Consider the following 15063-nt stretch of genomic DNA (forward strand, 5'->3'; position numbering starts at 1 on the left):
CTGCGATGCAGGCTAGACACAGAGTGCAATCATGTATTAACAAAACGCCGTACATTAACAAAATCGCTTTTTTTGTGTGACCAAGATGGAGTGCAACAGATTTAGAGATGGAGACATGACTTTTCATGGTGCATAGGGAAATTTCATCGTCTGATCACCTCTAAATACTGGGGTGGACACTACTATCTTGTTGCTTTTCCGTATCGATTCAAATGCCTTTATTCTGAGAGCCATCCCCCCATCACATGTAATACGATTCCGACTGCGATTCGCCCAACGAGTCGGGTTAGCAGTCCCCTGTCGTCTTTTCAATCTGCTCTTGATAGGTAATTATTTCATTAAAATTGAGAAGAACCAAATTTTGGCTCCTGCTGCCAAAAACCGGACAGATCGAGTCTATCAATTACTTGTTAACAAAAGGCACCTTATTCAGTGGTAGTTCTGTGGCTCTTGCAGTCAGTGGTTTTAACGCAGTTACCTCACAACAGAATACGTTTTACTTATTTATTTAAATCACTTTGTGGTATACAATAAGTTAGAACAATCATGTGATGCTTGAATGATACCATTTACACTGGCGACGACAAAAGCTGTAGATTGAAATACCAGCAGCTCACACTGAAAGTATACGAGAATTACATCATTGAAATCAGGACTTATTATAATGCCATACGAGTTGACTAGCGATAAACTCTGACCAGTATTCGCGCTGCTTATTAACGGAAAGGATTTAGTGAGATCGCGGTGCATCAAGGGAAGGAAGCCCTTTGTGCGCGTCAATTTTCTTTTCCATCTTCCTTTGCGAAAATAAATGTGACCACTGGGTACGAGTCTGGACTTGCGACGCAAACGCAAGCTCAAAAAATCCTTATTTCGCTGTGAACGCTGCCCAGAAGCAAGCATAAATTCCAGCAAAAGGGCAAAATTTGTCCTTGTCTTTGTCGCGTTTGCGTCTGTACGCTATTTCACTAGACGCCAGACTCTTATGCTTACACTTGCGGTTATGCTGCTGGTGAACACCAGGCATAAGTCTTACAGAGGTGAACTAGATATAATACAGTGATAAGATACAATTTTACAGGATGGACTCTTTAAGGCCTAACAATGACCAGAATAGAATTTCTTCCTACAGTAGAACCACTAATCAAATATAAAATTCATGAGAATAAAGCAAATGATCACTAACCGTAAGTCCTATGTGTCAACAAATGTTTCTTATCAGTACAATAAGAAAGGCAGAGAACAGTGTGGAGGAACAGGTACTCACTCGGAAGAGAATTAAAACGAGCTTCCGCACAATTTATTTTGTACAATCCACACACTGCACGGATTTTACATTACATTGTTAATCTCTTAACACTCAGGAAAACAGCCCAAAATATCTGAAAAAAATTCCGAAAAATCTAAGAGCAATAAAAACAACAACAAAAAGACAAACCAGGAAAGAAACTGCAGCCATTTTAAAAGTTCATTTTCCAAATCAGAAGTGAGAAAAAAACACACTTGTAAATACAACCTGTTTCAGGCGTATAGTTCTATATTCGCGACGTTCCGGCCCTACCCCATCCCCTCCTTATATGAATGCCTGGAACAGGCTACTGTTACCAAAGACATACGCCTCTACCAGTTCACCTCTTCGATAATTAGCACACAGATTACATTCAACAGGTACTCTGTGGCATGCGTTGTGCTCACAATTAACCTATAACCCGAATCGTACCGTGTAAAACAAACCGACGACAATCGCAAGTTTGATTTACATGATACGCGTCATGGCTGTACCTTGTTAACCTGCGCTTTGAAAATCGCAATAGTAGAAGGGCACGCGCGAGTAAGACGCGTGTCCCGCCCCGCGCGTGACCTAAAGTCTCTCGCAATTTTCAAATGGAGTTTTCTCGCAAGTTGGAAGGCTTGAGACGTACTTTGTACATGTAATGAGCGCTTAACTGTAGTTTACTTGAACAGGCACATAACGTGACTCTAACTAATTACAAAAAGTATCCAAATAGTGATACAGCGCACACTTACTTAAAAACAAGATTCCATGAAGGAATTCATGCCTTAAATTTTCAGGGTCTGTCCAAGCCTGTCTGCAAAACCTTGGGCTACGACGGGGGCCAAATATTACTGCATGTATCAATAGCTGGCTATTTTTTCAAGCGTAGAGCTCCCTTTTTGGCTGATGACGACTCTCCAGTCTACAACCAATACTATGGGACAGCGGTCAAATGTTTGCAAAACAGAAATGTGTGTGGCTACAGCAAGACTGAATTTAGGCCAGTTTTAATGTTTGGAAATCATAGAAATACTGTATCAGTGACTCGGTCTTTCATGAATACTTTAGCATGACTCCGGACTACAAACAGCACTGAGGTCACGCAAGAGAAGTAACGCAAAGTCAAATGACTTGCTAAGCATGTATAAAAATAGGTTTTTTATAAAATAGAGTGGCACGTTACCTTGGAAACAAACCAAAGCAAATCAAAAGAACCAGCACTAGCCAATAAGCGCTAGCAAAAAAGGTGAAGATGATTGGACAGTGAGCGAAAGCAACGAGCTTCCTATAAGATATATTAAATACAGAAATCTAAAAATGCTTTTGTTTTAATTCGCTGGTGTGTCTCCTTCTTCCGGTTCAACCTCATCGCCTTCGTCTCCCTCGTCTTCTTCGTCTTCCTCCTGTTCAACTCCTTCATCTTCCTCGTCATCCTCCTCCTCGCCCTCCAGAAGAACTTCCTCCTTTGAAAAACACAAGATGTTGTAGTTGCTAAATTTGAATCTCGCTCAACAATAAACAATTATTAGACTCGGTTTTGTGATATCCGGAATAATCAAGGTCGAGACCGTGCCGAAGGCCGAGGCTGATAACACTTACCGAAACCTTGATTATACCGGATATCACTAAAACCGAAGAAAAAAAAACAAACACAGCATCGCACCCTAACAGTTTGACATTCCTCTTGGAAATCATGCATCGCGCACGCAACATACAGATCAGTCGCTAATCTATCGCTAATCTCCTAGCAGATAACTAACTAATCTGTAGGTTACGCTAATTTCCAAAATTAAACGTAGGCTCTTAGCCAATGAGAAGACAGAGTGAGTACAATGTATAATAATAGATAATAAAGGCACTAGATGGGAACCACCGGAGCCAGATAAGCGCCATCGATGGGTCAGCGGTCACGTGTCTCCCTCAAAAATACCATAATATTTAGGTTTGGGTAGTGCGTCATGAAAGCCTCACTTTCCAATGTCTTTTGTTCTAAATTAGAACTGCACGTGCTTTTCATATGAACTTCTCGTCATTTGAATACTTTAGTTTACACAATTGTATACGAACGGAGTTGCGCTAACGTTGGCTACAATAAACTACTGAAGAAGTTCGTTTCTAAAGAAAAAAAAGCTGTTGCGTCGGAGGAGAACAGAAGCGAAAATATTCGGTTACATCAACTGAGTTAATAAGGTAGGTAACATGTTAGCGAAACGATTACGACACTGGCAAACAGGACGTAGGCGGAACCACCGTAAACTCATTGGCCACCGTCGAGGGGCGTGGGGGTTGGTTAGAGACCTCACGCAACAAAAGCCAATGGTTTCGCTCCATAGCGAGTTAGCCCTCTACTAGTAAGTCCCGTAAGAAATTGAGTTCGCCCCATAGTGAATTAACTCCCTGCGAAATAGCCACGTAAATTAAATGTTTTTCAAAACCTGACCTGGTTAAAAGAGATTGAAAGGGTTGATTTTTATAAGCAGCCGGACTCAATTTCGGCTTTCACAAAGTCCTTCGAAGTCTTTTACATGTTATATCAATCTCAGGCAGTTTAAATGTATCCAATTTTATATAGTCACTTTCACAACTTCACCTACGGGTAAATTACGAACCGTTCAAAAATGACCAACTGCTAGTTGGCTTGATAGCTCAGTATCACAATATTTTGTTCATTAAGCCCGTGCAAATGCCCGGACGCAACGTTGTTCGCCCACAACTCCAAAAAAAGTTGGGATCTGCAGTGCATCGTGGGAAGGATATAACCGATAAGATTTTGGAGACAATGTAGAATGCGTGTGCGTGGCCCCAACAATGGAAGAGCTGTACGAACAGATCCAACATTGTTGCGCTACGCTTCGGCGAACAAGGAATGGGAACAAAAGAAATGTTGGGAGTCGTTGGCTCATAGGTTTGACTGGTTTCAAACTTTGCGCAACAACTCCCAAAAATACGCAACAACATGCGTCAACATGCAACTGGTGTGCCAACGGGCGCAACATGTAACATCCAACAATGTTGTGTCCGTTTGCACGGGGCTTTACAATGTTCATGCCCTACTCTTACCCCTGGTTCCCCTTCTTCATCATCACCATCTTCTGGTTCCTCGTCTTCTTCATCCATTTCATACACGACTGGTGTTTCCCCCTCATCTCCCTCTGCCAAATCTTCTTCCTCTCCTTCTTCTACCACCACTTCTTCTTCTTCCTCCTCCTCTTCCTCGTCCTCCTCCTCATCCTCAACTCCTTCTTCTTCATCACCTTCATCATCCTCTTCTCCTTCATCTACTACCACCACATCATCCTGATGGTTGATGCAGACAATGTTGGTCAGTTGTTTTCAAAGATGGCAGTAATGCCATCAAAAAGCATTTTCTCTTTCCATTGTTATCCTACGTACTAGTATAGCCACAAAAGCCAGGCATACTCAGACTAACCCAGTTTCTGCAGTAGAGAGCAATTTTGAATATTGCCACTTCTTCTTAGCTAGGAGAGTAGGAATACCCACAATACCTTTAGATTCTGAGACGAAGACGACTACGAACAGGAGATTTTCTGAATACTAATAAGTAGTGCACGCGTGTGAACCAGCGTCATTTTGGCGGGAAAACGTAATAGTCGTCGCCATTCTGCTGCGGGTTTTAGCGAGAATGTCGTAGTAGAAGAAACAAGTAATCAAATATTAAAACTTTTATCATTTGGCGCTCGGGAGAGGGCTTAACCTCCTTTAATAAAAAATAACCGTGCTAACTTTTCTGGTGAAAAAAAAATACAATAAAGCTTTGAGGGGCGTCGATTTGTTTTTTGAATAGGCGACTGTGGCGGATCCTGACCTTCAGATAAGAGGGGGGGAGGGGTCATCCAGACCCTGAGATAAGGGGAGGGCGGTCTCAAATTTTCTGTCAGTTTGGTCTAAAAATAGGGGGGCCCGGGCCCCCCGGGCCCCTCCCCTCGATCCGCCACTGGGCGAAACACTAAGTTAAAATCTCGTCCTCTTAATCGTTTTTGTCCTCGAATTTAAAGGTCTCAATAATGCTGATCCATCACAGGGTCATTCCCAGCAGTATGTGAGTCACCAGAACCCATTAACAGGAGACATCCAAAGGGGATTCAGGGGAGCATGGGTGGCACAGTGGTGAGTGACTCGGGTTGAAATCACGGCGTCGACGCCATATCTGGGTTAAGTTTGTTGTTGACTCTCGCCCCTGCTCCGAGAGATTTTTCTCCGGGTATTCCGGTTTTCTCCTAACCAATAATTCCCAATTCCAATTCTGTCTGGAACGCACAAGCACATTTAAACGAGTTTTAAGTGTTTCATGGGTAAACAAATTACAATTAACATTTCTTTTTTTACAATTTACGAGAGCTTCCAATATTGGCAGCCAGCTTCTAGATGAGAGAGCTCCTAGCGCTAGTAAATTCTGGTGACCCATCCATTACCTCTCACACTGTATGGAAGACAGGCACACAACATGATTAAACAGTACAGAGGTGGGGGGGGGGGGGGGGGCATATGGAGAGACAGCCTTTTTCCCCTCTACTGGTTTGAATTTTGAAACCTCATATGAACATCAAAATGAGCTAACAGTGTAACTTCTTACAATACAATGTTTAAAGTTTTATTTCTAGCCATAACTTGAAGCTCTAACTGACACATAAACTGACACTGCTCCACATTTTACTTGCTCTGTCAGTGATAATGACTACAAGACAAAAGTGTAACAGAAGGGATAATGTCTGGAGTGTACTACAGGGGGGGGGGTTGGGCTTATAAGCAGGGGTGGGGTAGGGAGCTAAAAGTGGAATATCTTTTGTTTGCATGTAGATTCCAAAACGGTGGCGATATGACTTTTTTTCCATATTAAATAAATGTAAATCAGACCTCTTTACTGCATTTATATTCACAGAATTCAAAAAAACTTTTTTCCTTTCAAAATGAGACAATGGGAGCCAATTTTCATGAAGAGAAAAGAACAAAAACTAAATTTGCCACCATTGAGGCTGAGTATAATTTGAAGAATTATGCACATTGAAAAGAATGCATCTTGAATTATGCATACTGAAATGCCTTAAAAAGTAGATTGATAACACCAATCAAGCAATTTTTTTTGCATTCAGTTTTAGCTAGAAATAAGGGTATTTTGTCTTTGAATAGCCATGAAGGCAATTTTTCTTTAGTTTAGACTACTGTGATCTGAACCCTTGCACAACTGAAGTGGTTATTGCCTAGGGTCAATTTAAAACTTTTACAAGTGTTATCTACATGTTAAGCCATTGTTATAGGGTCTGAAAACAACAGCTACACATGTAAAGTTTTATTAAAGTGACCCCTGGAAACAAGGCTGGTAACAATATTAAACAGGTACCATCAAATGGTCAAAGGGTCATTGCCTACATTTTCCAAACATGGTAAGCACCAGCTGGTTGTGAAGAATTAATTGGGGGATTGGAACCAATCAGAAACAGCAAAATATTTTCAAGGATTTATAAGGTGTATTGCCGGGGGTTGGGGGGAGGCAGTGCCTTAAATCCAGGCAAGCTTATGACTAGAATTCTGTGGTTTGTACTACATGAAAACCTTTAAGTGTACAGACCCACCTGATCCTCAGATTCATCTTCATCAACATCTTCTTCATCTTCTTCATTATCTTCCTGAAGTACACTTGTTGAATGACCCTAAAAAGAAGTTTTGATAGTGAAAGATGTTATTCATTATGATTTGTGTCTGATGAGTTCATTCCTAACTCGATCATCTTAAAGTAGCCACCAGTGATTTTGTTACAAATAGTTATGGTGAGTCCTGGGACTCATCTTGTGAAAAATCATGAGTCCCTGTCCATAACCAATGAGCCTCAGTACAAAAAAACAGGGAGTCCTAAATTGAAGATGGTTAGGCGTCTCTGTAACCAGACAGTTGATCTGGAGACAGACGCTAAAACTCTTTATTTACAGTTTACTGATCGAAGAAATCACATGAACAGGATATTGTACCAAAAAAAATCTTTCAATCAGTCGATCATTCTTTGCGTCCTATGGGATGCACGTTATGAGTTATTTTGCATCTTTCGGAATCTTTATGCATCAGGGACGCAGGATGCAGAGGTAACAAAATCACTGAGTCACTAAATGAACACCAATAGTTAGATGAGAAAACATCACATCAACATCAAAGTGACTGTTGCCTGACAGGCAAATAATAAACAAAGCCTGTAAAACTAGATTAAAAAAAAAAAAATTTAACTGGCCAGTATTTCTTTGTCTAGTCTTAATTAAACCACCATAAACTCTGGCTCAAAACTTAACAACTAAAACCAAATGATGATAAGGCCTCAGTCTGTTTAATGATCTGAGCATTATCTTGTCAGCGTCTTAACATTTTTTCAGAGATTTTGAGACAGGGCTGGATGAGACAGCCACAACATTCTCTTGACAAATGCGAATACATTATCATGTTTTCACCACAAAGGAAAGGTGGAATAATATTATTATTGATACATGTACACCTGGTTGGCGATGTTTCACAAAGTTGACAGAATGAATCACTTGGTGTCAACAATGTTGTGACTGATTTTAATACCAGAGCTCACTAATAACAAAACAAACCCTACCAAAAAATACTGGATAGGGTTTGGCCAAATGTCATCTTTTATAACTTCTCCCAACTCATCCCCAGCCTCCTGCTCTGTAAACCAGCAGAAGAAGCTTTGTGGCTCTTGATGACCTCGTTTTCTTCCCTTTAACATGTTCTGCTGACTGTACCGCTGAGTTAGGTCCTGTATAGAAACATAACAAACAAATTAATAATACGATGAAAGCAACTGAACTACTTCAATGCAGTAAAATCTGCTTTCAAATTTTGTGTTCTGGTTGGAAAACTGAAATCTGTTCTGAGGAAAATCCAAATCCAGATTTCCCAGTGGAAAGTATGCTTTATGATATGTCTACTTTACAATCAAACCAGCAAAACCGTGAACTTTTGAAATATTTCAGGAATGTTTATTGTGTTAAAACCAACCACAGCAAAGATCAGGACATGCGAACAAGCCACAAAACGGCAAACTAATTACCTTTCTTACTTACGCTTTAGTTTCTTACGCCCAATTGGCTTGTTTCTTGCAACAAAATAACATTCCAGAATTATTTCTGATGTTCACAGTTTTCCCGGTTTAATGGAAAAATTTACAGAACTACACTAACAAAATAAAGCTTAATAAATGAAGTGCTTTAACTCAAGACAACCCAAATTCTCACCATTGAGCACAAGGCACAGATGACAAACTTTCCTAGATTTTAATCTGTTTTCTGTTTTACAAAAAACTCACTTGGCTACTTAACATAAGATCATGGCTGAAACTGAACTCCAGATTACTGTGAATTGACTAAATGCAATTGTAACAGCATGCAGGACTGACTAGTGACTACCAGTCTTCATGTTGATGACTGCCCCAACCACTTGATCATACTGTGTCGTGATAATGATAGATTTTTCATTTGAATTGACCTTATTAGATTGATGAAAGCAATGAAAGGAAAATACTTTGCCTTTCATTGCAACTGACCTCATTGCTCCTTTTTCCCCACTATGATATGTACAGACATAAACAGACATAATCATTTCTAGGTCAGAAAACCTCATGGGTAATTAGCCAATCTTATCTTACCATGCCCCCTTTCCACTTGATAGGCGTAGCCAAGGAAGACTGATCACCATTTTCATTGAGAATAAATTCCTTGTATAGCACTTCATTTGTAAAATATGGATTTTCTGTGAAGCCCTTCAACAAAAAACAAATTATGAAAAATTAGGTCTTTTAATGTTCTTTTAGGGGGGAGATGGAATACAGAGGTGTGGTCTTTGCATCATCATCACTGTGTTCATTTTCTTGTTTTTGTCTGTTTCCAACATTTTGTCACTTACAATGTATTTTTTGGAAAAGTGTACATGTACCATGGAATTCATACTTTCCTCATGCAGTCCATGTGGTCCTTTTTTACTGGAGAAATTTCTTGATTTAAGAAATTGTCAATTCGAATATGACATTTTTCCTTTGCTGTAACTCTGTTTTTCTGAATCTCTTTATGACATCAACCTTTCTGCCACATTCTATGAGTATATGTACCTAACTTACAGGCTTAGTGGAACAATTAGGTAAAAAACCTCTCATAAATGATTATGTAACTTATTAATTTGTTAAACTCATGCAATTTTTGAATGAAAATGTGCTGATAATAAAGGGGGTAAACAGTCTTTGTGATTGAATGCAGTGTTAATGCCAAATGTACAGAATTACAATCTTATGCCACATAACATTTAGATAGCACCACTTGGCTTGTTAACATGACTGAAGATGTTATCTGCTCCCTTCTTTTATAAAGTATTATTTGTACAATTTACACAATATTAATTTCACTTTTTCATAACATCTAGTAATTTTGAAATCTCTTGTCACTGAAAGAGACAACCAGGGAACTTACAAACTTTATTCTGTATCCTGATTTGATGTCCTCAAACTCTTCAACTTCTAGAAATGTCATGTACTGTAATGCTTCTTCATCTTCTTCATCAATCAACACCTGCAGCTGCGGATGATTTATAAACTGTGCACCAAAGTCAAGTCAATGAAATTCTTCTATTTTTTGTTTTTAAATTCAGAATTCAGATAACTTAGGCTAAATGTTTAACTATTCATAAGATGAACCAAATTGTACTTTGGGTCGACCTAAAATAAGTTAAGTTCGTCTGTTGGGTCAAACTAATTAGACATCATCACCTGAGCAGAATGAAACAACGGTTTGGTTGATCTAAACCTCATTCAGAAAAACTTATAACTGAACTTGACTTTCATGAACTTTATAAGTCCAGTTTGGCTCCTCTCATGAAAAGTTTAATATTTGGCCTTGGTGTTAACTTCTCATAACATCAGCTTCATATCTTTTTGGCTACTCTTAAAGGAGCTCCTAAAAACTGTATTCAAAAATTGATGTTTATCAGAAGCTGCATTTATCTTCCACATTTTTCCTTTTTATTTAGTGTAAATAACCACATCAACTATAATAGCATGGTTGCCACGAAGAAACTAATCCGAACAACAAATGTGTCAACCAAAATAAAGTTTAAGTTTTTTAAAAAATTAACACTAATAGACTGCAAACTCTACTTTCATGGCACAATGGCTTGATGGCTAGACACAGCAGATACCCAAACTTTTCAGTGAGAACAATTATTTATTTATTTTTTAATAGTTTTAAATAAAAACAGTAACTTTTTCAACCCCTAGATATTTTTCCACTGTAAAAATACTCATAGCTCTACAATATAGAAAAAAGAAGGAAAGAAATCATTTTGGTATATAAATCATGTCATTTTACATGAAGTACTACTTGTAAGCAATGAAATTCAGTAATGTTACCTTCTCTGTTCTAATGTTATATGTGCAAAGGGGTTTGTGAAAATGTTCCAATGACATGTATAATGACATTTATTCGGAAGGTCAACCAATCACATTCCATGCTATATAAAATCTGTTTGACTTTGATAAGGTTTCTATATGTCCTGCTTTAACAAATCAATTTTCTCTGCCAAATTCCCTAACCTTTTCTTGGCAACCCCGATAACATTACCAACTGGATAACATTGTCCACAATTTGTTAAAGCAAGGAGGTGCTACAGGCAAAAATATGTGAAATGAAATGTTTCGTGGTCACTGATGCAGTAAATAAAGATACCCCTTCCCCAAGTTATCTTAGAAATAACATTTTTAGCTACAGACGGAAATGAAATTCTCCTACAGATTTAATATCAATTGGTGCTAATTTGATTTCTTTTACAGGCATTTTTCAGTGCTTTTTATTCCTCTGAATAAATTTTCTTCTGTTACACACACAAGCGAGTGGACTAGGAAGTCTGGGTACTAGTAATATATCACCGTTGATCGATCACCTCCATTTTGTTTTGTTGCTAAAACATCGCTCCCGAAAGCTCACAACACTTTCTTGTTTTAGCTAATTTCGCACATCTAAAACTTAATACCTGGAAATATTAACTTGGATTATCATGACTTAATACAGATTTGGAAACGGTCGCAGTTATTTTTCCTCACTGCTCATCAGTTGCAAAATGTGGTTGGCCCGATCGATTATGAAGAGAAAATAATCAAATTTCTCTGGAAATTATAACCTACTGGTTAAAACTTCTCTCCCTTTTCATACTATTTTTTTAAAGTGACTGTTAAGTCCATTGGTACCTTAGTTATAATATGAGTAAGTGATCAACTCAAAAATATCTTATCTCAAACATCAGACTACTTGTTGCGTTACTTCATGAGTAAAAATATAACTAGACCCGCGCACTGGCATGGTATTGTTCACCTGGTAAGCAAGTCAACACTACAAAGGATCTTTCCCCAAAATTAATCTGTAATGAAAGGAAAATTAAATAATGTTCCAATTTTCTCTAATAAAACAGTTGTTCATAAAAGAACAGTGCAGTCCAATAATATTAAATAAGATTAAATAAAAATCATCCTAATTCACCCCTAGACGCTAAAAAACAAACTTACCCTGTAACAAGCCAAAGCGCAGATTAAGCACTCACTTACAAGCTTAAGTGCAAATTAAAACAAAAGGATACGACCGTCATCCAGAAGTGGGGAATCCGTCTTGTAAGGTCTGTTCTCTGCTGAAAGTAAGGTTTTCGAAGTCGGTTGTATTTCTGTTCAACCTTCAAAATCTCCTCGGATGCCTGCTCATTTAGTGCATCTATTTGATTCTGCACCGCGTTGATTTCTTCTAAAATTTCATGTTGATCCGTGTGGGAGTTTTGTGCTCCGTCAACTGCGTCAACTTTCCTGATCTTGTTGGGAGTTACACTTGGATTAGACATGATAAAATACACGGCTATCCCTCCAAGCTCTCTCCAAGTTTTCGAACTTTCTTCAGTTCGGAGATGCCCGCGTTCTTCTTTGCGATTGGAGGTGTCCGCTGACAAATAGTACTGTAAAAGAGTTTTGGCGGTCTTTTCTTTGTTCTCGATCTCTCTTTCAAGAGAACAAAATCTGTTTATGTGCGGGGAGGGGGTAACATAATCAAATTTATTTTTCTAGTTGTACATGGAAAAGTCCTCAAAATCACTAAAATTAATTACTTTGCATAGACAATGACAGAATGTTCCTACTTCCAGGGCCAAGCTGGAGAAACCGGTTGACGTGCACAATCCCTTGACCCTATGCTATCTCTACTTCTGGCTTTATGCTGCACTAGCCTTGTTGCTGGCATGTCATCAAACGGGTAGGAAAGATACTCTAAGTTGTTCTATGCCAAATAAGTCAATTTATTGCTACTGTCAACTGCCCGTGAACTGCTGGTGTCCCTGTGATGAGGGTCTCAATGGGGTGGTGGCATTTACGGTTATCGGCTAAAATTTTGGCTCTTTTACGGCTATCGGCAAAATTTTTTCAGTTACGGTTAACAAAAAAGTTAAAAATTAACTTCTTTTGTTTCAAAATGTTAAATATTTATTAACCTGTATTTTTTGTATCTTATAAAGCAAAATAAAGGTCTTAGGATCATCTCGGGATATGAAATAAACATATACATTTGATAGATCATACTTTTTATGAAGCATTCCACTTCTAATATTATTTTACACATAAAAATGTCAACAGTCAATTTAAAAATAATCTGTGTGAAAAAGCAAAGCATACACGCGAACGCCTAACTCAAGGCCGGGGCGCGACATTCATTACAACAGAAATGCCGTTTTCACACTAAAGACGGATTATTCGTGTGAGACGGGTTATCCGTTTGATGATTCGCGTCAGATAGGTAATACGTCTTAATTTGAAAATGGAATAGTTTTAATTTTGCATGAACAATCCACCTGACTTTATCCTTCAACTTCGACGGACAGTTTGAAGATGGGATTATCCGTTCCAGATAGCCTGTGTACAACCGCCCCTTCCCCTCAGAAAAAAAATCGGAGAGGGGGTATCTGTCGGGAAGGGGGCGACTGTACACAGGCTAGTCTCAGACGGATAATCCGTTTCTAGCTCTAGTGTGAAAACGACCAATAACAAAATTCCCGTGTCCAGTGTTTTTAATGATAGCGAAGGACTGTACGGAACCACTGTCAGCCGTTTTGTCTTGTCCGTAGGCCTTATTATTTCGCGCGGCTAATGCGTTTCGGGTCACGTGGTCCGAGCGAGTTCGTCAGCGAAATGCCTTGACCGAAATTGCGTGGGAAGACGCCGTGCAGGGACTAGGCATGGCAATGTCTACCGTAGCTTCAGAGAAAAACAGGGAAATGTTGTTTATCGGCAACTTGTTTTACAAACAGTGAGATCTCTTCGTGTTGTTTCACTAGTGTTTCGAGGGCACGACCTCCTGAAAATCGCAAATATTAATCCCCAGCAAGAAGCCACACTTTCGGTATGGAAAAAAAAAATTAGTTCCCCGAGAGAACGGCGGAAATGGAAATGCGTCTTGGTCTTTACCTAAAAGGCGCTTTACCAAACGTGCGTACGGAGCCACACTAGCGGCGAAATAAAAAACGCAACCATAAGTGAGTTTAGTACCTTCCTTAAAAGTAGCAAATCTAGGAACAATTTCTTTTACGGTTAACTTTTTTTTACCCTATTTACGGCTAACGGTTAAAATTTTTCAATTTTTACGGCTATCGACTAAATTTTTTGCCGTTTTACGCCTATCGGTTAACCCCATTGAGACCCTCTGTGATGTGTGCCCATCCCCTTTCTTTTCCCGTTCCCTGTAAACTCAAAGACGTTTCTCATAGATAAACGACGAATGCTTAAAAATACAGCGTAATCTACTGATCTATGCAGTGTATTGTGTTAGTAGAAATCAACCGGTATACTCTCACGAATCCTGTAGGCTGAGTGACTGACGCACTCACTATCCATGGTATTGCGTGACAGATAGTGAGTATAGTAGGCCTAGTAGCCATAGTAGCCGAGCCAGCCGGTGTTTTGACTTACTTGTAGTACCAAACAAGTGGCAACTTCTCTTTAAAAGACTGTTTTTGTGATGTTTTTGGGGAAGAACTAGCAAAGTTAAATAAATTTTTTCAGTCTAATGGTGCTATCCCGGGGAAAAATGAAAACCTGCCAAAATATACCGAATGAACATTGTAAATGGCAAGAAGGACAAACTTACTTGCTTATTTGTTACAAACTCGTAGTTACTTCTGTCATTTATGTCTTCAAAACATTTCAATTAATGTCTTTTTAATGCTTATTTCACCCTTTCATACACTTCAACTCCTGAATTCCCTACCCTTTGATGTACTTGAAGCCTGAAGAAGGTACCCCTTTCTAGCTGGCAGAGCTTCCCCGCATAATGATACATTATTATAGGAAGTAGTCCCCTGGGATAGAACACTGGGGGCCCAGTTGTTCAAGGACGATTAGTGCTAACCCGGGGTTAAATTTTAATCCAAGTTTCTTTTCCTTGCTCAAAAGCATTTTCTCCGATGATTTTCTCCATTCTCTTTTAGCATCCAATCATCAAATTGTAGGCAAAAAGAATTAAGCCGAATTTTTTTTAAGCTTTAATAGCGGAATTCAAATTTTTGCATTAACCCTGGATTGGTTTCTATCCAGCTTTGAACAACCCGGTCCGCCGGCATTAAGAAAGGAGTGGCGGACTAATATCAGAAAGAGGCCTTGAGCTGCGGCCAACTTGCCGACTCCGTTCCTACTAAAACCACACCGGAAAGGAAACTCTGATAGAGGAGAATCTGCGTGAGCAGGGATGCTTGCTATCTTGTAACTTTTCGGG

At 39.1% G+C, this 15063-nt stretch overlaps 1 protein-coding gene across 1 annotated transcript; it reads right to left on the reverse strand.

Moving 5' to 3' along the window:
• Positions 1 to 490: 490 nt before the first annotated feature.
• LOC140937384 (protein SET-like) lies at positions 491 to 12241 on the reverse strand. The gene is made up of 7 exons (XM_073386939.1): positions 11900 to 12241; positions 9745 to 9867; positions 8931 to 9044; positions 7878 to 8042; positions 6868 to 6945; positions 4337 to 4573; positions 491 to 2739 (listed from the first exon to the last, which is right to left on the reverse strand). Exons 1-7 carry the CDS (start codon positions 12149 to 12151, stop codon positions 2605 to 2607), a joined length of 1104 nt encoding a protein of 367 aa, XP_073243040.1. The 5' UTR covers positions 12152 to 12241; the 3' UTR covers positions 491 to 2604.
• Positions 12242 to 15063: the final 2822 nt, after the last annotated feature.

The sequence above is a fragment of the Porites lutea genome, chromosome 5 (assembly GCF_958299795.1).
Source record: "Porites lutea chromosome 5, jaPorLute2.1, whole genome shotgun sequence".
NCBI classification, from domain to species: Eukaryota; Metazoa; Cnidaria; class Anthozoa; order Scleractinia; family Poritidae; genus Porites; species Porites lutea.

What these genes read in the sequence shown, in the direction of transcription:
- LOC140937384 (XM_073386939.1), bottom strand. Translation starts at nt 12,151, where the DNA reads ATGTCTAATCCAAGTGTAACTCCCAACAAGATCAGGAAAGTTGACGCA. An exon ending in CCCACTTCTGGATGACGGTC is followed by an intron (nt 9,868 to 11,899) that starts GTATCCTTTTGT and finishes TTTGGTGCACAG; the next exon opens with TTTATAAATCATCCGCAGCT. An exon ending in TCAAGTGGAAAGGGGGCATG is followed by an intron (nt 8,043 to 8,930) that starts GTAAGATAAGAT and finishes GTTTCTATACAG; the next exon opens with GACCTAACTCAGCGGTACAG.